We start from the raw sequence: 24,033 nt of genomic DNA on the forward strand, positions 1-24,033 counted from the left end.
GGGGACAAATGTCTAATAGGGGAATTTTACATGACAGAAAGTGAGGATAAATCTCCCCAACAGGATACAGACAGCAGAGAATTACCTGTCAACGTTTTATCCCTTTCTTACGCTATCCAAAATGGAAAAAAAAATGGTTTGGGTATGGATAGGCTTTAACTAAATATTGCAAATTGGTAGTCCTTCACCAACTGTGAAACACTAGATTAAAAAACATCACTAATGAGATTATAGTTGCAAACCATAATGTATTTATGAGACTTGCAAAGTTGTGTGCACAATTACTGTTTGTTGTGATATTTATGTATAGCAAATCGTCCAAAGGCATAAGGCACCATGCACACTGAAGCTAAAAAAAAAACATTTTTTTGCGTTTTTTCCCGCTGAAAAACTGCACTTTAAACGCAAATTTCGGGCGTTCAGAAAAAAACAATAAACTCCAAAGCTCATTAACACTAAAAACGCCCATGTGTGCATGGGCACATATGCTAACATTGAGTTCAGTCTATGGGCTTTTTTAAAAAAGCCCAAAACGCCAATAAACTGCAGTTTATCAGCTTCAGTGTGCATGGAGCCTAAACCAAATATGTTTTGGTTGTGTTCCTCTCATGTTTAAAATTTCATTTATTTTGCTTCAATAAGTCCTGCTTTCAATACCTGCTAGGATAATCCACAGACACTTTCTTTCTTAGGGTGTAAATGCTTCCTCAGTTCAGCTTCAGTGCTATCACCCTTAGGCCGCGTACACACGGTCGGTCCAAACCGATGAAAACGACCTGAAGTCCAGTTTCATCGGTCCAAACCGACCGTGTGTACGGCCCATCGGTCTGTTGTCCTTCGGACCAAAATTTTAGAACTTGCTTTAAAATCGAACCGATGGACCACTGACCCATAGGTCCAAACTGATGGTTAGTACACAAAAGTATCGGTTCAAAACCCGCGCATGCTCAGAATCAAGTCGACGCATGCTTGGAATCATTGAACTTCATTTTTTTCAGCACATCGTGTGTTTTACGTCACCGCGTTCTGACCCGATCGGTTTTTGAACTGATGGTGTGTACGCACATCAGACCATCAGGCCACTTCAGCGGTGAACCGATGAAAACGGTCCATCGGACCATTCTCATCGGTTTGGACTGATCGTGTGTACAAGGCCTTACCTGTGCACTCCAAATTGGACTGCAAGTAGCACACAGTGCAGCTAAAGCCACCTCCTGCCATAGTTGCAACAGTAAAACTATGATGCTCAGTTACTGTTGGAGTGTTTTTACAAATAGCATACAGATCTGCAAAGCACAGGGAAAGCACACATGGACAAATTAAATGGCAAAAGAGGTTATTGTGTGACTTTAACTCTACTTTAAGTTTCAACACACTAACTATGCACTTTTACTGTTTACTAAAATCCAATCCTCTGACTGAAACTCTCATTAAAACCCATTTCTCCCTAAACAGTGATGTTGCTAGACTCTGTAGTATTGATCGGATGAATGTTGGTTATTTCAAGTTAATGGTACCACGCATTGTGTGGGTGATGATTCCACTTTAAAAAAAAGTTCAGTCAAGATCTTTACAGAAGGCAAACACAACATTCATAGTTGTCATTTTGTAACTCTTTTTCTTCTGTGACACATGGCCTGACTCAAATTACTACCAACTTACTTGAAGCATAAGTTCAGAACACTATAGATACTGGCAGTAAAATGCGATTGAGTGTATTATCCCTCAAAGCCATGCTAAGGTCTATATTAAACCAATCTATTTGTCTATTCTAGTTCATAGCATTCATATCTGTTTCTAATCTACAAAACAAGTTTAGAAAAATTACAAATTCATAATACAAGGGCAATCAAAAGGATGGGACCAACAGCATCACGTTAAGCCACGTGAACACAAATTTCCAAATGTGAATGTAAACTAGGTGCCGGTAGTTTTTCAAATGCCACTGTGCATCACTCAGATCTGATCTGTTCTTTCTGGGTTCCATTACATGTATAGGGGATTCATCTCTTCATCTCTTTCTTCAAATCCATGGTGATTGCTTTTGTCTTGTAAACATGAGTTGAACATTCATGTTTTCTATTAAAATGTGGCACTTACTTCATTCAAACGTCCTACAGTAGCTTTGTTTATAGCACCTGGCGTCCCAACTGATCATCTAGTAACAGTAATCCAGCTTCAAGCGTGGGTTTTAAGGAGTAACACTATTTTATATCCTTTAAAAAGAGCACAGCTCCAAAATATCCTAAAAATATCTCAAGTGAGATTTTGTAACTTGTTACATTTCAGAAACTGTTATTGCTGTTCACACTTTCCAGTTGTCAGTTTCAATGCTCCTTTATTATGTAATAAATTCAGTGTCTTGAATTCCAGTGGCATCCTATGAGGGCCAGCGTTAGAAAAATATCTATACTTCAGCTCATCGTAATAATGATATTTGACTATATTTCCATAAATATCCTTAGGGAAGGGCCAGAATCCATACAGATGAATTTCATCACAAAACCGCGTTGCCAGGGTATACATCAGAAGGCCGGTGCTTGGTCTCTTGATTTGTACTTTGTTTGTAAGCCAGTACCTGGAAAGGGAAAAATAAATTAGTTTGGAATACAGATGCTTAATTAACAGAGATTGCAGCATACTTTATAATCTTTGTAATTGGTCTGGGGTCTAGCTGTTTCTGTGTATTATAGTTGGAATGATCTGATGGAGAAGAGGTGCACCTGTATTATCTAAATCAGTGTTTTTCAACCTTTTTTCAACCAAGGCACCCTTTAAAATCTGTCAGAATCTCGAGGCACACTAAACCAAAAATGCGGGGGAAAAAATGTATGCCACATGCTATTTGCACAGTGGTTTTGCAAACACATTTATTTTTGTAAAAAATTCACTTCAATGAATTAAAACAAAATACCAAGGTTATGGCTGATATCTTCAGCCAAATCTGTAACGAATTGTAGTCTTGTGGGGGAAAAAAATAAAAACCTACATAACACTTGTTACAATTAGGGCACTTTCACATTGACTCATTCCATTGCAGACATGGTGATTTTTTATTTTTTTTATATAATATACATGGGCTATGTGGGTTATTATTGATAATGATAACTGTATACTTTAATACTGCAGTTTGGCCGCAGTGCAGGTGTAGCGCAGGGTACCTGCGTTTTTCATGTGGTTTCTCATAAACTTCTATAATGTTGTACATTTTTGGTACATTTTCTGAAAGCGCACCAAAAATGAGGGACATAATAGAAGTCAATGAGAAACCACATGAAAACCGCAGGTACCCTGCGCTACACCTGCGCTGCGGCCAAACTGCAGTATTGAAGTATACAGTTATCATTATCAATAATAACCCACATAGCCCATGTATATTATATTACATTTAAAACAAAAATCCCCATGCCTGCAATGAAAAGTGAGGCAATGCAAGTGCCAACAGGTGTTATGTCGTTTTTCTATTTTTAGAAACACCATGTCTGCAATAAAACGATCATACATTGAAAATGACAGGTACAAGTACTGTACCTGTGTCTCCTCACTGTTTTTGTTTCCTCACTGTTTTTTCACCTCTACTCATGTTGTTCTTCTCCTCCCCTCAGGGAAACGCGCGCCAGCCAGCATCTACTCTGAGACCCGCGGCTCACACGTCACAGATAGCGGTGCGTGCGCCCGACCCTCCCATAGCAACCGATGACGTAATCGGTTGGCAAGACACAGTCGGAAGGCCCCGCACAGCCAGCACAGCTTCCTGAGTGCCTGTGGCAGCAGGAAGTGAGCTTTACACAACGGACCAGCACCGCTGTAATAACAAATATTAAACAAGTGGCCAGCAGTAGTTAAAACATCAGATGGCTGCCATAGCTGCCTATATTGGGGGTCATTTTGCCGCGGCACACCTGGGGACTCTTCACGGCACACCAGTGTGCCGCGGCACACTGGTTGAGAAACGTTGATCTAAATAATGAAAAAAAAATTGCTCCTCCTCGCTGTCAGAGTCTAAGCCAACAGCATGCAGTCCTAAAATACATTGCAATCTATATCCAAATATGCCTGGAATCTCTAAAGCCCTGTACACACGATCGGATATCTGATGGAATCTAATCCAATGGATTTTTTCGTTGGATATCCGATGAAGCTGACTTTCATCAGTCTTGCCTACACACCATCAGTCAAAAATCCGACCGTGCCAAAACGCGGTGACATACAACACTACGAAAAACTGAAAAAAATGAAGTTCAATGCTTCCGAGCATGCGTCGACTTGATTCTGAGCATGCATGGATTTTTGTCCGATGGAGTTCCACACAGACGATTGGATTTTTCTATCGTTTTATTATCCATAGGAAAAATGTAAAACATGTTTTATTTTTTGCACCGATGGAAAAAAAAAATATGGGGCCCACACACGATCGATTTGTCCGATGAAAACAGTCCATCGGTCTGTTTTCATCTGACAAACCAATCGTGTGTACACGGCTTAACAGAAAAAAAGGAGTTCATGAGAAAAGAAAAACAAAAAACGATGTGGCCTGCATTTCCTGGTGTTAAAATAAGAAGTCCTAAGTACCTGGTCATTTCTTATCCATGTGTCTATTCCTCACTGCCCTACCACAACTTCCCTGCATGCCTGTAAAAGGGTATTTTATTAATCTTAATGGGAATTTTTTCTTTTTAATGATGTGCTGGCCCTTTAAGAGGATAAAAAAAAACAGTATGAGGTTTCATAAAAAGCTGTTTCCCAGATATGAAACTTGGATGGCCTGAAAAGCAAGCATGCAACCATCGTTTTTACCTGCTGCTACTTCTATCGAAAATGACAGATTCTAGCTTCTGTATTGGCTATATGGACCATATTTAGTCAACAACATCCTCCAAAATCTCTGCTGCCTTGTTTACACACAGAAGCCAGTAGGCATCTGCCATCTATAAATGATAGTGCTACCGCTACTAAAGGATAGGTCTCAGCAGCTGTTTGTCTTTTAAGCTCCTTTCACATGGAGTGGAGAACGCTTTAATCAGCAGTGGATCTGTGAGCAGATCACCTGCTGATTGGAGCATAACAGGATGGATGTCACTGTTATGACATCCATGCCTGTTCAGTTTCCTCCCAGCTGACACTGGCAGACCCCTGTCAACTCTGTGGGCAGCCAGGTGTAAACAGACTCCATTGTCCGTTTACATCAGGCTACCTCAAACCGGTCCACAAAAATGGAAAATTTTGCAGTAATTTTCTATTTTTTTTTCCCCGGACCAGGACAAAGCAGGAGGTAGACGGGTGTAAATGAACACATGTTTATTTACATCCACCTGTCCATAGACCTTCAGATCATGTCTGCAAGAAAACTAACAGGCAGACCTGATTGGAATGCATGTGTGAAAGGGGCCTTAAGGAATACATACTACTGCATCTGCAAATTCACGTGCAGGTTTAAGGCATCCCCAAGTATGTTATTTAAAGGATTTGCATAATTTTAATATTATCCTAAGCAGATCCCCCTGTGTGCATGAACATTGTTTTTTTTTTTTTTTGCATTGGTACATGCCCCGCATGGCTGTGTTCAGCTTCCCAAGCCATTTTTAACAAAAGCATGCAACCTGGCCTTGAATAATGCCAGAAACAAATAATGAGATCAGAATTCCATGGACTTCAATGAGGTTTTCACTGGTTTTGCTAAGCCAAAATAAGCCTAAACCAAATTTTGCAGGGTTGCTCATCCTTAACTAGGAACATGCACATTAAATGAGATTTCTCAAAAACTTTACTTGATAAAACTGCATCTGTATCTTAAGACATTTGCACGTCAGGTTGCCAAAGTGATTTGGGAAAACTTAAGGCAGAGCGGATATTTATTTGATCACCTCTAGGTAGTAGATTTAGCTTTGGTTAAGAGGAGACAACTATTATTCTGTATCTAATGTTAAAGTAAGCACAGAATGCATATATCCTACATATGGATGCATCCACAAACATAACACACATTGTCAATTTCATAATAAGATAGTCACATATATGTCTAAGAATTACTAATAAAGAAAAATGTACATAGAATTCCACTATGATACATTTACAGTATGAGCACTAACATTAACCATGACTATAAAATTAAGCAGCATATTTAATAAAGCACACCCATGGGTGCATGCACAGATATGCATGGCCTAGGCAAAAATAAACCTTTTAGTTGTGGTTCAGTATGAAACCTAGGGGATTGATTTACTAAAGGCAAATAGACTGTGCACTTTGCAAAGTGCAGTTGCTCCAGAGATTAGCAAATGAGCAGAAGCTCTGCTGACTTCCATCATCCAATCATGTGCAAGCAAAAATCCAGCTTTGTTTTCTTTCCTTGCATGTAATTGGGTATTATTTGCAAAGTGAAGATTTACCTCATTTACTCAGCCCTGGAGCAACTGTACTTGCAAAGTGCACAGCGTTTATTGCTTTTAGTAAATCAACCCCCATATGTCTTACGCTATTATTTTCAGAGTTAAAGCAGCAATGCTGGACTGGCAGCTGAATGCTGCATACGGTCTGTTTATTACATTTTTTATACTTGAAACTGCTAATATTGTCTGGACAGAACAAAGATGAAGATCCCCGATGCTGGTTGTTAACCACTTAACAACCGCCCTATAGACGAAATACGGTTGCTTAACTCTGGGAGGGCGTCAATGTACGTCCTCCCAGAATCGCGCTCCCGCGCACCCTGTGGGGAGCGCACGCGGGAATCTCCGTGACCGCCGGGTCCTCCGATAGCGGCGGTTTACCACGTGATCGCTCCGTCCAATGACGGAGCGATCACTAGTAAACAAACCGGCGTCATGTGATGACGCCGGTTCCTCCCTCTCCTCTCTGTACCGAACGGTACAGTGTGAGAGAGGAGAGGGGAGAGAGCGGAAGCAGCAGCAGCTGCTGCTGCGGGCTGGATCTGTGACACATGCAGTCACAGATCCAGCCATCCATCCCTCCCTGTGCAATACTCTGCAATGCCCCCATACTCTGCAATGCCCCCATACTCTGCAATACCCCAAAATACTCTGCAATGCCCCAAAATACTCTGCAATGCCCCGCAATACTCCGCAATGCCCCGCAATACTCCGCAATGCCCCGCAATACTCCGCAATGCCCCGCAATACCCCGCAATACCCCGCAATACTCCGCAATACCCCGCAATACTCCGCAATACCCCGCAATACTCCACAATACCCTGCAATACCCCACAATACCCCGCAATACTCCGCAATACCCCACAATACCCCGCAATACCCCACAATACCCCGCAATACCCCGCAATACCCCACAATACCCCACAATACCCCACAATACCCCGCAATACCCCACAATACCCCACAATACCCTGCAACGTCGTCTATGGGGATTTTTAAGTAGCGAAGTTTGGCGCCATTCCACAAGCGTGTGCAATTTTGAAGGGTGACATGTTGGGTATCTATTTACTCGGCGTAACTTCATCTTTCACATTTATGCAAAAGAATGAAGAAAAAATACAAAATTTGCCAAATTTTATAACAGAAACAAAGAAATTTTTTTTTTTTTTTACAGAATTTTCAGTCTTTTTTCTCTTATAGCGCAAAAAATAAAAAACCCAACGGTGATTAAATACCACCAAAAGAAAGCTCTATTTGTGTAAAAAAAAGGACGAAAATGTAATTTGGGTACAATGTTGTATGACTGAGTAATTGTCATTCAAATTGTGAGAGCACCGAAAGCTGAAAATTGGTCTGGTTATTAAGTGGGTTTACGTGCCCAGTGGTCAAGTGGTTAATGGCTTCCATATATTATAGTTAAATTGCATAAAAGTGAACAATAATGCACTACGTCTTTTTTTTTATTATTATTATTTCGTCGAGTTGCCCAGGAAGTCTACATTTTTGTGTAACATTCCAATAATATTATATACCGTATTTATCGGCGTATATTGCGCACTTTTTTGCCCATAAAATAAGGGGAAAATCGTGGGTGCGCGATATACGCCGATAGCCGCTTCCCGCGCTCAGTTTTATGTACTTCCGACTCCGACTCCTCGACTCCGACTCCTCTGTATTAATATGCGAATGTATTTTATACATTCCTTGAGGGAAAGAAACGCAACCTACCACCAGTGTCATCTTAAGAGCATTATAGGCCCCCGGGCAATACAGTGCACTGGGGCCCTGTCTACACAATTACGCACGAGAATTACTGACAAAAATCATAACATTTACTGGCAGAACCACATTTTTTACTGCCACTGCAAAAAAAGTACCTAAAATTACAGTTTTCAGTGCCCAACAATGCAAATGTCAGTATTTAAACTATAAACATATAGCTAGTGCTATTAGAAATGTGTTTAAGTTAAACAAAAGTAAAAAAAAAAAAATGTCTTCATTGACATGAAGGTCAGGTTACTATAACCCAGCCAGCACAGAGTTTCCTCTTACATCAGAGTCTGCAGGATTCCCCCTTACAGTGAAAGGGAACTCTTATGTAAAGGGGAATGCTGCAGATCATGATCTAAGGGGGGAACTCCGATGTGGAGGGGGGCTATGGTGACCAGAGACAACCTTATATTAGAGTCCACTGCTTTCTCTTTCCCACTTACATCAGGGTCCGCAGACTGAGTTCCCCCTTGCATTGTAAGGGGGAATCCTGCAGACTCTGATGTGGGGGGTACTCTGGTGACCAGAGACCACCTTCCTTAGATTAAATACACTAAGGTAAGGGGGGTCACTAATATAGGATGGGGAACCTTTATATCAGTGCCCCCTTACATTTTTGCATTCACTCCCCCCATACATCAGCAACCCCCCGCACTCGTGGAGGACCGGATCTTCTCTGTGATTTCCGCGAACTGGGCATGGGCAGTTCTAACCCGTCACTCTCCATAATTTTTTACTGGGGTTGCTGGGCAGCCGGTGGGGCCCCCCAGGCAAGCGGGGCCCCCGGGCAACTGCCCAGCGTGCCCAATGGAAAAGATGGCCCTGCCTACCACAGGACTACTGGCTGGGAAGCCAACAGTCTACTGTATTGCACAGTTTAAGCAAAAGACAAACACAATGAAAACAAAGTTTTATAAAAAAAAAATATTAATCAATCAAGTGGCTGGATAGTAGCAGCAGGCATAAACATCAGGAACAGGATCTTTACCAGTTCAAAAATACAAACCACATTATTTGGTTGTTTTAGAACAAAAACAAAGCTTATCTATAATGAACCAAAAACAAAATCTGTAAAACCTAGAAATGGTTTATATTAATCTTGAAATGTAGTTATAGGCTTAGCAAATGCAAATCAATTCAATGTAGAGTTCTAAGGAAGAGAATTGCCTCTGCCAGATCCTCTTTCATAGAGGCTCTTAAGTCAGACTTTATTATTTTTAGGGCTGAAAATAATCTTTCGACACTGACTTGGGTGGGTGGCATTGCAGTAACTATTCTGGCCACATCACTAACGATCTCTGGATAAACAAGGATGGCTTCTTCAACAGTAAGTTTTGATGAGCGATCATACTTTTCAACTTCTTTTAGTGCTTTATAAAACTCCTGTTGGAATTTTTTTTTTAATTACAATCTAAATTTAGTAGGAGTCGGAGTCGGTGCATTGTTTGCCGACTCCGACTCCAGGTACCCAAAATTTCCCCCGACTCCTCGACTCCGACTCCACAGCCCTGGGTACATTCGGCTAGGCTCGGCTTCGCTCGTGCTCACGCATAAACGCCACAGAGCGTGAGCGCGAGCGAAGCCGAGCCTTGCCGAATGTACCCGAGTGTACTGCACTCGGTATATGTCAGCGGAGGCATTCGAACTTAGCGCGGGAAGCGGGGACTCGACTTGAGGCGCACGCTGGAGAAGCCGGGAGGACACCACCGAGGCCGCAGACGGACGCCGGACCGGACGATGGACGCTGGGAGGACACCAAAACTGTAAGTAATAAAATCATATAACATTTTTTTTACAGGAATTTCGGGGGCAACTTTAGGGGTGCGCGGTATACGCGGGAGCGCGCTATACCGCGATAAATATGGTAATCAAAAGAAGCCTTTTACACTTGTAGCAACATATTTTGACATGCAGAAGTATCTTGTAGGTAAGTCAATACGTTCTAATTACTGGACATTTGAATAATGAACTCTTCCTTTCTCCAACATACACAGGGCAGTACAGGAAAAGCCACCATCTGAAGGGATAGCAAATCTCCTGGCCTTGGATTTTGCTATCCCTATTTCTTCTACAATTATCCCTTTTTCAGTATGGATGTGTATAACAGATGAATGTACTTTAAAACTGCAAATATGTTTATACAATTTCTTCAGGTTGGAGTATGCCCTGTACAGTATGTGGTTGTGTTTCCTGTTTTCAAGCACTTGTAGAAAATTAGTGATATCATCCATTGAAACCATTACGCTATCATTAGGGTATCGGTGCTAGGATCAGGAGAGTAATGAGAAACTGAATAGGTGAGAAAAATAAGGTATGTCTTTTGTAAAAATCTAAGCACAAGAAAACCATTTACACACAATAGGGGCAGATCCACATACATACACTGCGCCCGGCGCATATGTAAGATACGCTACGCCGCTGTAACTTACTTGGCTTTGGTTTGAATCCTCAACAAATTTGCGCTGTAAGTTACGGCGGCGTAGTGTATCTCGCGGCGTAATGGCGCGGAATTCAAATTGGGCGGGTAGGGGGCGTGTTTCATTTAAATGAAGCGCGTCCCCGCGCTGAACGAACTGCGCATGCGCTGTCCGTAAAAACTCCCAGGGTGCATTGCTCCAAATGACGTCGCAAGGACGTCATTGTTTTCAACGTGAACGTAAATGGCGGCCAGCCCCATTCACGGACGACTTACGCAAACGACGTAAAATTTTCAAAATTAGACGCGGGAACGACGGCTATTCTTAAAATGGAGTACGCCACCGTATAGCAGCTTTAACTATACGCCGGAAAAAGCCGAACGGAAACTACGTTAAAAAATGCGACGGCCGGTCGTACGTTCGTGGATCGTCGGAAATAGCTAATTTGCATACTCGATGCGGATTACGACGGGAACGCCACCTAGCGGAAGCCAAAAAATTGCATCTAAGATCCGACGGCGTACGAAGACGTATGCCTGTTGGATCTAACACAGATGCCGTCGTATCTTGTTTTGTGGATACCAAAACAAAGATATGACGCGCAAAATTTGAAATTACGCGGCGTATCAAGAGATACGCCGGCGTAATTTCTTTGAGGATCTGCCCCAATAGAGTATTGTTACCATTAGTTTAATGATATGTATTTCTTTTCAGTGTCATCATTTGTCTTTATTCCTTTATACCATTCATTGATCCTTTACCCTTCTCTCTGATAACTGATCTCTCCGCAAAAAACACTTAAAAAACCTTAAAAGAATGAGGGTTTGCATAGATAGGCACACTTGCAGGTTAATTTAATAATTTAATTTGCAATTCAGATTATTTTAAGTTCCATTTGAGTTCCTTTAGGCCCTGTTCACATCTGCGTGTTTCATTTTAAATGTGGTGCATTAAAAAAATTCTGCCTGCTGCATCTTGGTTGCACATTCATCAAAATGCACATTATACAGAGTTTAATAAGGCACCTAGATCACATGTAAAACGCACCTAAAGCACACCACACAGATGTGAACCAGGTCCTTACAGATACCTCTGACTACATTCTAACCTGCATCTGAGATGCATTTACCGTAACTAGTTTGAATGTTTTTTGGAACCAACAGTATGTACAGGAGCTGTTAGGCCCCGTACACACGAGGAGACATGTCCGATGAAAACGGTCCGTGGACCGTTTTCATCGGACATGTCTCCTAGGAGCTTTTGGTCTGATGTGTGTACACACCATCAGACCAAAATCCCCGCGGACAGAGAACGCAGTGACGTAGAAGACACCGACGTTCTCAAACACGGAAGTGCAATGCTTCCACGAATGCGTCGAATCAATTCGACGCATGCACGGGATTTCAGGACGCTGGTTACACGTCATAACCAGCGGACATGTCCGATTAGGTGTACTAACCATCAGACATGTCCGACGGACATGTTTCCAGCGGACAAGTTTCTTAGGTTGCTAAGAAACTTTTGTCCGCTGGAAACCTGTCCGCTAGGCCATACACACGGTCTGACATGTCCGCGGAAACTGGTCCGCGGACCAGTTTCAGCGGACATGTTCGACCGTGTGTACGCCGCCTAAGATGCTGATATCTGATCTGGTTATGATGACCCTTGTTTGTTATGTTAAATCACGGATGTGGAAAAATTAGCTTTTAAGAACGTTTGAATTTTCTTCCGACTTCTGATCTGCATGCTTATTCTATGTCAGTACATCCGGAACGATTACAATCAGAATTAAACCCACCAACTTAACGGTTTACCAAAAGAAAACTAAAATTTGAAATGTTCAATAAAAAATGTTCAATAAAAGTTAATAAATCTTTAATCAGACATGCCAATGTTGTTTTCTGCAGTGTTTTCATTTAGATGTTACCTACTAGTTTGGCGTTTTATATTGTAGGCCTGTAATTCTTAGGAATAACTCACTTAAATCTGTCCAAACAAGAGTCTAGTAGACATCCCAGGTATGATAAAGTTTGAAACACAAAATCATAAATTATAATATAATAAATAAATCTAAATTATTCCCAAGTCTGGCTCGGGGTGAATTTTCACTACCAAAAGCGGTAACCCAGAGCCAGACTCGGGAATATCGCTCAGCAGGTTAAAGATAATGAAAAAAGGTAAAGTGATACTAAACCCCAATTAAAAAACACATAGTGCTGTAGAAATAAGGACTTGCCTTGTTTGCAGGGTAGTTTTTAACACTGTGGCTATTTTCTAATCATCTGTACTCCCTTCCCCTCTCATTTTTCTGTTTTTGGATGGCTCTGTCTGTTTCTTACAGGTGGGACCCACCTTTGTATGCACATTCCTGGCTAGCTCTGTGGACAAGTCTCTACATCCATAGATGCTCATAGCATTGTTGGCAAGCTGCAATTGGCTCCTCTTTCCAGCTGCTGACTGCCTGGTCCCTGCACCATCAATGCTCTACTTTGCCTGTGAAAGGCTTAGGGAGCACACTTCATTGCCCAGCAGTTTGAAGGGAAGCCACGCTGAGGACCTGAGGCTGGTGGTGGTGAGCAGGGAAGGTACCTTATTTTTAGGTAGAGATACTAAGAAAAGTGTACTTGGCAATATTGACCTGCAGAATGTTGTACAATACCACTTTAACGACTTCTCTACGAGAATTTTCACAAGGTCTGCAGTAGAAGTCTCCAAGTCCCTGTCATGGTAAGTTTTTTTTAATGTTTCCTTACGAATAACCTCAACAATCCACTGAATGCTAAATTAGTAAAATACAACAGCAGTGATTCTTACATTAGGGGGGCGTTGCTGGACGTGTGACGTCACTGATCATCGTTCCCTATATCAGGGAACAGACGATCAGTGACAAGCCACAGAGAAGAATGGGAAAGGTGTGTTTACACTCACCTCTCCCCGTTCTTCAGCTCCTGTGACCCGATCGCGCGACACCGGCGGCGATCGGGTCCGCGGATCCCGCGGTCACGGTGCTTTGGACCTGGTCGCGAGCGTGCCACAGCGGGCTCTTAAAGGGCAACGTACCTGTACGTGCCTGAGCCCAGCCGTGCACTTCTGCCGGTGTATATCGGCGCTACGCGGTCCTTAAGTGGTTAAATACCAATTCCAACTGCAATTACTCTTAAACAAATAGATCGCTGAGAATGGACCACACTTTTTACCGGTTACATATACTGTCCGGATGCTCTGGAAATAATATCTTTTTGCAGAAGGGAAAGTAATTTGCCAAACTATTTTAAGAAAATTACACTGATTAATAATGTTAACAATTTTAAGCTAAATATGTGCATCAAGATTACCAGCGTTATCTTTACTAACACACATATTATTCAGGACAAACCTGAGGGCACTTCTTCTGCTTCTACATCTTTCCAGGAATTTTAATTACTGGCTGCCCACAAAATAACCTCCTTGACATGAACATCCATGTCTTGAAAGCTTATAAAATGAAATACCAGAGAACATTACATAATTGTAAAGGGAAAAAAACTGACTTAGAACATATTTTTAATCCAGGAGCCTTCTCGAAGCTGAATGGTTACAAAACATGTGTGTATATATATATATATATATATATATATATATATATATATATATATAGACATAGATATATATAAATATAGCTATATAGATACTAAACTCCATTGTGTACTTAAAACTGGGGTATGCCTGTATCTATATATTTATAAATAAGCTACATACTTGAGGTGGCAAATGGCAAATGATAATTCAAAAATGAAATATCAGACTTGGCTCAGCTTGTGACAGAAGATAAAAAAATATATAGTATTAATGATAAGAGCAGCAATACAGACTTCATAAGTGATTCAACCAAACTAGACTCAAAGGCAAAGCAATGATGGGCTGAAAGGAAAAACTACTGTTCACATGTACATGCACATCCAGTGGCTACTTGCGGTTAGGGACAGATGTCTGACCCTTGAAGCATCTATCTGTGTCAAGGGTTCTGTCTCTAATCTGGTCCGACTTTGAAAAGGGTTCTTGCACTACTTTGGTCCGACTTTGGTCCTACTTCAGCCGACAGAATATCATTGAAGTCGGATCAAAGTAGGATCCTTGTCCTAACCATCCGACTTGTGACATCCAACATGGTGATTACAGCAGCAGTAAAAGGAATTTTTCACACTGGGATTGTTTGGATTGGTCAAAGGACAAGTCGTACTAGCAAAGTCAAATCAAAGTAGTATCCTGTCCATTCAAATCAGATGGATGTAGGACCAATGTAGGACCGATGTAGGACTGATGTCGCAGGGCAAAGTAGGATGACAGTCATATGACTGTTGTGTAGTATCAGTGTGAACCCAGCCTAATGCCGCGTACACACGATCGGAATTTCCAATAGAAAAAATCTGATGGGCCCCATCTGACTTTTTTCCGTCGATGTTTAGAAATAGAACATGTTTTTTTTTCTGATGGAAAAAAATCGATTGGAAATTCCTATCATTTGTGTGCAACTTCCGACGGAGAAAAAACCCAAGCATGCTCAGAATCAAGACGACGCATTCTCGGAAGCATTGAACATAATTTTTCTCGGCTTGTCGTAGTGTTTTACATCACCGCGTTTTGGACGGTCGGAATTTGGTCTGACAGTGTGTATGTAAGATAGCTTGAACGGAATTCCGATGAAAAATTCCAATCGGATTTTAGGCCATCGGAAATTCCGATCGTGTGTACAGGGGATTAGTCTGTCATTTCTTTTGTACAGGCTGAGCCGCTGCAGCTGTTCTCATACTCCTGTGCCCCCAGATACAAGAATGAAGGAAAGCTTATACTTTATAGATGCTTTGCGATTAAAGTTCTAATCTGTATGCAGTGTGATAAGTATACTGATTCTTTTAAAACACCTAAATATTTCACGATAATGACATACTTCTAAATTACTGTACTTCATGTCATAATATGACATTGCTATATGCCGCTAATGTACACTAATAACAATGTAACTATCATTATCTAAATGAAAAAAAAAATACATCTACAGATAATTGGTTGTAATGACAAACCATTTGTGGATGCTGATCTGATACATCATCTGCTGGTCTTTTCTATCTGCAGTGCACAACTGTACCCTAATCAAGAAAAGTTAAGCAGACTTCTGGACATTGAGCCTGTGGCTGAAAAACAGGTTACTCTAATCTCACGCCATGCACTCATATCTGTCTGACTCTGCCTTCTGTCTAATTAATTTTACCATGGTTTATTATTCCTGTGAATTGTCTGGACTCTAAAGGAAAACATTTTTTTTTTTGCTGAAATTACTGTTTACAGGGTATAGAGACATAAAAGTTAACTGATTCTTTTTAAAAATTATTAAAAATAGATTAAATTCAATCAGATAATGTGCCTCTAGTTTCACTTTCGGTTTTAAACTGGTTTCATGTTTATGTGAAGTAAAGAGACACACAGAACAAAAACAAACAAATCCAGGGCAGTGTTTTGTTTTTAAAATGAATCTGATTGGTTCTGAGGAGTTTTAGACACACAGCTTGGACCACAGTGAAAAGCTGCCATGAGATTTTTCATAAGGAGCCAGACAAGCAGGAAGTGTGGAGATCAAAGCAGAATTACAGCAACTTCAAAGCAAAAACAAACAATGAGGACATGAAACCAGGACTGCAGTAAGGTAAAGGAAGCTATTTAGCTAAAAAAAAATTCCTTTAGTGATCCTTTAAGTTCTGCTTGTCTGCTACTATTCTGACCATGCTGACTCTCTCCTTGTCAGCTGTTTGTTCTTACAGTCTGTAGGTGAGATCTACTAGAACTGGAGCAATCAGAATCTTGTGCAGCTTCTAACTTCAGCTTGTTCAATTAGGCTTTGACAATAAAACATGGAAGCAGATTGGTTTCTATGTAGAGCTGCACCAGATTTTGCACACATGAGTTTTATGTGGACTTACATCCCATTTAGCGCGTGTCCTACCTATTAGTTGGCTGTCCCCTCTGGTGACACATTAAATCTACTAAACTCAGTGACAATTTTTATAAAAAAAAAATCATAAAATACTTAGAGAAATACATTTTGTTCAATAAACTTTGATTTTAAAATGTATTCATGCTATCAGTAGATTAGAAATCATCCAAAAAGCTATGACTGAGCACTCAGACCGTTGAAGGTATGACAACATGTGTTGGCATTAAGTGGCACTGGGCAGGGTCAGTAGCAATTTATGGAGAGGGTGAAGGTTCCAGCCAAGCTGTCATTTTGTCTTCCATTTATGCAGACCTTGATCACATTTAAACTTCTTCTTGGGAAGTGGTTTAGAAAAATAAAAAAGTTTACTTTTGGTACTTTCAAGCTATAGTGTTCTGATAATAACTGAGAAAGTCATGGAGTGCTAGTCTGCGAAATGCGGAATACTCTTATCACCATTATGACAACATTCTGTTGGCAGAAAGAAGCTGACTGTGAAGTGACTTTGAGAAAACTGATATGTTCTTATAACAGATAAGAAACAGAAACGTGATTTACTTTCTACTGTAAGATATCAAAAATAATTTACTAGTTTAGTTCTCCCGGTACTTTTACAAGATGTTAAAGTAGCTGTCCCTTGTGTTTTAATTAATATTCTCCAATAAACAATATTTTCCCTTCGTAACAATAATTGGCATTTGTGACAAAGATGATTTGCAAATATTGTTATATTATATTTTCTATCTTTTGTAGAATTCATCTATTGGCATTCTCTCTATAACACTAAGGGCTAACAGTCTATCAAATTAATGAAACTCTTGTTAATAATGTAAAATTTTTAAAACAGGAAAAAGTTGTATGGAAACCCAATACATATAAAGCAGCAACATGGAAAGTAAAAGTGGATCTACAGACAGGACTTGTCTGTGGTGGATTGGGAAGTTTGTGAAGGACCCTCATCCTCAAACTATATATATATATATATATATATTTTAATGAAAACATAAAGTCTATTTATTCAAAATAAATTATATTATATACATCCATACATATAAGATAGATAGATAGATAGATAGATAGATAGGTAGGTAGATAGATAGATAGATAGATAGATAGATAGATAGATAGATAGATAGATGGATAGATAGATAGGTATACCCATTGCTAGATGCACAAATGTTTATCCAAGCTTCATTTTTGATAAAACACCCTAAAGTCATTCATACACAACATTACAAAATTAGCTCAAAAATCCCTACTGAATACAAAAATAAAATGGCTATATAACAAATATGTTTAAATTTAATATGGTGCATTTTTGAAAAGAAAAATGTGCAGGTACACAAAACCAGGCATGACTAAAAACTTTGTAAAGTTTATATATTTAGCTTTCAGTAAACTGATCCCCAAATTACTATAATTATTTTTTCTATGTTTTTTATTGAAGATTTTGTAACAAGGTACATTTAACAATCGTTGTCATGTTATGAACACATTAATGAAAGACAGACAAAGTGAACTATATGAATTATACCGGGTAGCATAAGTAGGTTGCAGGTCCCTACCCCGTCTCCCCCCGCACCCCAACTGGGAACAAACTGTGCCGGGAGAGGCCAGGTAGCATGATCCCTGAACAGTAGAAACCATCGGTACAAAGTGTGTACATAACAGCTAGTACAGCACTGTGAATAAACAAGTTAAAAACAAAAGATTTATTTGCCACGCACCCCCAAATTATTTTAAAGCTGTAATGTATGTAGGGATACTCAGCATGTGATATATGATAGAGGTCTGTGTATCAATGTGAGCTACTGGCTAGGTGTGGTCATATTGTTTGTTGGGGGGTTCAAGTACTTTTTATTTTTGTATTTTACTTTTATTTAAAGTGTTACTAAACCCAGGAGCCTGCATTCCCTATATCTGGTCTTCCACGAACACAGAACATAGAAATGCAATTATTTTAGTACATATAAACTGCTAAATACCTTTTCTCATCAGCAGTATATAGCAGTCTTGTGACTTCTATCAGTGCCTGGTTAAAGCTTGTAGCAAGAGTTTTCATACTGCACTGGCTGTCCAATCAGAATGCAGGACCCCTGCCACTCTGTCTGGACAGTGTTGATTGACCCTGTGCTGATCACAAGAAAAAAAAAACTCTCTAGCAATACACACCAAACTGAGCATGTGCAGCCTGACACCAGTAACTCTGTCTTATCTGGACATGTTATGGGGACAATGCAAGAAGAAGAGGATCTGTGCATACAGGATCAAACAGCCTTTTTACACAATGCAGAGGATTAACTCCTTAGGTTCCACAGTGAGTATAACAAGCATGCTTCACTGCATATACATACTGGGCCAAATTCTCAAAAGAGATACGCAGACTTAACTCCATTTTTCTAAATTTACACGGCGCGTATATTTGCGCACGATCGTCAAAACGACTTAAGCAAACATTTCCGTATTTTCAGCCGTACTTAAATTAGTTACACCTGCGCATTCCCGGGCGCAAATTACGCTAGGCTCGCCGCTGTTTTTGATAGGCAAAGATGCAAATGAGGGAGTTAGGGCGATTCTCAGAATTAAGTGTGTGTGCCGTATTTTCCGCCCTGTGCGCACCTGTTAGTTTTTCTGACTAAATTTCCACATTATAAAACCAGCCCTAATTTTACACATGCTGTGGAAGGGTTTGCTGTAGGTAGTGACTAGAGGTTAGAGCTCTAGTTGTGAAGGTTATTTTTGGAAAAATGCCAGGACCAGCTATGATTCTGACGGCACTTGCTGCCTTACAGGCACAAAGGAGGAGGAGGGCACAGAGGAGGAGGATGAGGGCACAGGCGCGAGTTTATCGTCCACGGCGTGATATTTGGCAAATGCCAGATTATGTGGTGATTGGCAACTACCGTTTTGATAGGGAGGCCATCCTGGAGATCACCCAACTCCTTCATGCGGATCTTATCGCCCCAACCCTACGTTCCCATGCCCTGACACCTCTCAAAAAAGTGATGGCAACCCTCCATTTTTTAGCGAGTGGCTCATTCCAGCGAGCATCTGGAGGTGTGGCTGGGATGGTGCAGTCATCAATGAGCAAATGTGTCCATCAGGTGGTCCCTGCCATACTGCGGCGCATGAGCAACCAGTTTGTCATGCCCACCCAGGAGGACCAGCGTGTGCAAGCCATGACAGACTTTTATAACATTGCTGGCTTTCCAAAGACCATCGGGGCGATAGACTGCACCCATGTGGCACTACAGCCCCCCCATGATACTGAACACCTGTTCAGAAATAGGAAAGGCTGGCATTCAATAAACGTACAGGTTATCGTAGATGCACATGGCCTCATCTGGCACGTTTGTGCCAAGTTTCCAGGCTCGTGCCACGATAGTTACATCCTAAGGCAGACCAAGATCTACAGAGACTTTGAGATGAACGTTTATGGAGACAGCTGGCTGATTGGTGAGTGACATTGGTGTCAGGTATGCCCCCCCCATGATGCAGACATCACAAGGGGCACATGCATGACTAATATCCTCCTGTCTTTTCCCTTACAGGTGACTCAGGATATGCGTTGGGACCCCACCTGATGACCCCCTTTAGGAACCCCCAAACACCCGGAGAACGGAAATTCAATGAGGTGCACATCCAGACCCGGGCAATAGTAGAGCGGACTTTTGGCCTTCTCAAGTCCAGATTTAGATGCCTTGACAAGACTGGGGGTACACTTTTGTATTCCCCAGACTTTGTCTGCCAAATTATTGGGGCATGTTGCATCCTCCATAACTTTGCTTTGAGAAGGGGCCTGCATGTGGAGATATGTCCTGACCTAACCCCCCACCCAGGCAATCCCCCCCCCCAAACCCCTCTACCCGGACTGCTGAGGGCCAGGTAATAAGGAGACAACTGGCTGAAGGCATCTTTGCCCAGTAAATGGACCCTAATTATCTTTTTCTTTTTTCTTTGGCCAGAATAAATCACAGAGATTATGTGACTTGTAAATATTTTCTTTGCACATAAAATGCACATTACTTATATGTCAATGATAATGTCTTTTTTGGTACAAAACGCACATTAATTATCTCACCATGAGAATGCATGAATGCACGTCACTGTGGTCCCTAGCACAGACACATCACATGCACATCGAATTGGATTAGATCCAAGTACCCCCCCCCCCCCCCCCTTTGGTACTTGGGAGCAGTAACGCCCCGCCACGGCTCCAATTATGTCACTGTGCATTCATACACCATTCAGGAACCTAGGATGACTTCTCCCTGGTCCTGGGGATCCATACTCCACCAAAACTGAGGGTGACACCCTTCTGATTTTAGGAATGCCACCCCCCCACATTCACACATCATTCACACACATAAACCAAATCATAAGTACAGTAGCAAAAAAAAAAAAAATCAAAAGTACCCCTGCAAATTAAGGATGTTGCCGAGTGCTCCTTCTGGGCTGCCCACGGGCACGGGCACGGCCACGGCCACGGCCGACTGGGGGATCTTCACGGGGGGGGTCTGTGCAGGGGAGGGACTAGTTTCAGGGGGGGGGGGGTCTGTGCAGGGGAGGGAGTATTTTCAGGGGGGGGGTCTGTGCAGGGGAAGAAGCAGCCTCCCCTGGTGTCTGTCCTCCTGCTGGCCTTCCCTCCAAGGCAACGGCTATCCTTGTCAGACAGGAAGTAATGTCAGCCGTATTGGCCTGCACAGCCCGGGTATTGGCCTGCACAGCCTGGGTGAGGGCAGTCACCTCCTGGTCCACACCTGTTGTGGCGTTCCTCAGGTCCCACAAACAGGTGATGACCCCCACGGAGTTGGTGGCCACGTCACCCAGTGACTCCCTCATTGCACCCAGGCTGCGCTCCACCTTGGTCATTGTTTTTTGGATTGCAGACAGACTGCGGGTCTGCCGGACATTGTCCCTCAACAGACTGACCGGCAGACGCACCAACCCCCCCCTGTTTTCCGGGGTCGGCCTCCTACTTGCCCCTGAGGCTTGTGGCCTTGGAGGAGGAGTTGGAGTGAGCCATGGGTGCTGCTGCATGTTGGAGGAGGGTTGGAAGGGGCGACCCATGATGGTGGCCTGACTGCTGGGCGCCTGTGGGGTTCCCTCAGGGGATGACTCAAAGGTCATATCTTGGCCCATCATTATTTCCTGCCCAATCACAATATTGTCATCTTCCTCCCCCTCATCCTCCTCCCACTCAACATCCAAATTAGGGGAGTTGTGGGCACTCCCCTCCCATGGCGAATCCTGCCCTTCTTGGGACTCTGCATCAGCCTGTCTTGGGGGTGGTGCAGCAGCCTGCCCTGATGGGCCAGCAACCTCCTGCCCTGATGGGCCAGCAACCTCCTGACCTGATGGGGCTGCCACCTCCTGGGCTGATGGGGCTGCCACCTCCTGGGCTGATGGGGCTGCCACCTCCTGGGCTGATGGGGCTGCCACCTCCTGGGCTGATGGGGCTGCCACCTCCTGGCCATCTGGGGAGGACACAAAACAATCACAGGTTGTTGGATCCACACACTTGGCACATCTTCCCTTCCCCCACCCACACATGCTAATCACCAGATAGAAATTCTAAAAAATTACCTGTCCTCATAAGAGGATCATTGTCAAAGCCAGGCAGGCCCACCACCTGCTGTGGGTGGAAACACTGGGCCACTGCCCATTCCTCCTCACTCATCCTGACTGGGCAGGGTCCCCCTCCTCCAGTGCCCCTGGTATGGGCATGCAGCGTTGCCAGCTTGTTCCGGGACACGCTCCTCAAGTCATTAATTTTTTTTTGAACTCCAGCGATGGTCCTGGTCTCCCCCCCCCCCCCCCCCCCGCCGCATTGATCCGATCGGTGATCTTTTGAAGGATCTCCTTCCTCCTGGCCGGGGTGGTGTTGTGGCTCTCAGGGCCATGGAGAAATCGCCCAAATTTAATGACGCCCTGAGCAAGTATATGCTTCTCTGCCAGGGTAAAATTAAGCTTCCTGCGCTTGGGAGCCATGACAGACAACACCCAGCAACAGGGAACTCACCCAAAAAACAAACAACAATACACACACACAACAAAGAAAATACAAACAAGCAAAAAAAAAAATTATACAGACAGCGACTATAAATTCAAAAACAAACTTGCAAAAAAGGAAACCAAAAAACAATCACACACCAAAAAACAAACACTTATCAAAAACAAACTGGCAAAAAAGGAAACCAAAAAACAATCACACACCAAAAAACAAACACTTATCAAAAACAAACAGGCAAAAAAGGAAAACAAAAAACAATCACACACCAAAAAACAAACACTTATCAAAAACAAACAGGCAAAAAAGGAAAACAAAAAACAAATAATCAAAAACAAACACCAACTATACCCTCCAACTCCACAAACACTTTTCTCACAAACAAATCTTACCAACAAACACTGACAAACGTTCAAAGCAGAAGCAACTTGCTTTAGGAAGGGAACACAGGGAAATACTTTTGCAATTGAAGTCTGTTTGACTGGGGCTATTTAGACACAGGGCGATCTTCAAACTAAGTACGCTTGGCCTTTTACCTATCTCACTGATTGCGATGACCAAAGTTCTGCACATGCACAGTGAGGTCCAGATTCGTGCGTGCATGCGCAGTACGGCCGGCACTTCATTTGCATGGGGTCACGGCTCATTACAATGAAGCACGCCCACTTCATTCCCACTTGCCATAACCACGCCTTACGCATTGAAACTTAAGTTAGGATGGCGCAATTTTGTGCGCAAATGCACTGAGAATACGGTACTTACGACACCAACTTAGGGCGCCGTAACTTAAATGACATAAGTTAGATAATCCTAAATTTACACAGGTTTTTGAGAATTTGGCCCACTGATTTTACTGTTGTGGGTTTAGTAACACTTTCATTTTTCTTTACCTTTTTAATATAACATTTTTATTGTCATTAGAAGGCTACGAAGTCCCCTGATGGCAGTATTCAGTATTCACAGAGGTGACAGACCCTTTTTATATTTCAACTGTATCTTTAGATAACTGTTTGGAGTTCTGCTATAATCTGCATGTATTTTCTTTGATAATACCATTTACATCTGTACAATATTCGTTTACTATAGCACATTACCACTTTCAACTAATTCAACATTAATGCAGAGCATGTCTATGTTCTATGTCATTTATTACCATTGACAGAACAACATGGCCACAGTCCTGCTAACCCACTTCCCTACATATTTATGAACTTGCTCTCAGGGCTTTGCTGGCATTGAGGAATAAATGTGTTTCTAAGATTACATACGGAAGGCTTCAAACATTACCATAAATTTGCAAATACGTTTCATGGCACTAATTATGTGTGTGCATTTTCAATAAAATCTATTTGTACATATTAGTAAGTTTATAGGAAGGGAAGAAAAAAAAAAAAAAAAAAAAACATGTCAGCTGAAAGGGTTTGCTGTGGACTGTGATTGCAGAAATATAAGGATATATTCTCAGTGGGATGGAAGGCT

The 24,033-nt window shown here is 42.0% G+C and overlaps 1 protein-coding gene across 1 annotated transcript in view; it reads right to left on the minus strand.

Moving 5' to 3' along the window:
• Positions 1 to 1,097: 1,097 nt before the first annotated feature.
• Positions 1,098 to 24,033, minus strand: part of ST8SIA4 (ST8 alpha-N-acetyl-neuraminide alpha-2,8-sialyltransferase 4) — a 288,178-nt gene continuing 265,242 nt past the window's right edge. The window contains exon 5 of the mRNA XM_040342799.1: positions 1,098 to 2,578. Within this exon, the coding sequence (XP_040198733.1) occupies positions 2,296 to 2,578 (283 nt within the window). The 3' untranslated portion in view covers positions 1,098 to 2,295. The remainder of the gene's footprint in view (positions 2,579 to 24,033) is intronic.

Source organism: Rana temporaria, chromosome 1 (assembly GCF_905171775.1).
Source record: "Rana temporaria chromosome 1, aRanTem1.1, whole genome shotgun sequence".
Lineage (NCBI taxonomy): Eukaryota > Metazoa > Chordata > Amphibia > Anura > Ranidae > Rana > Rana temporaria.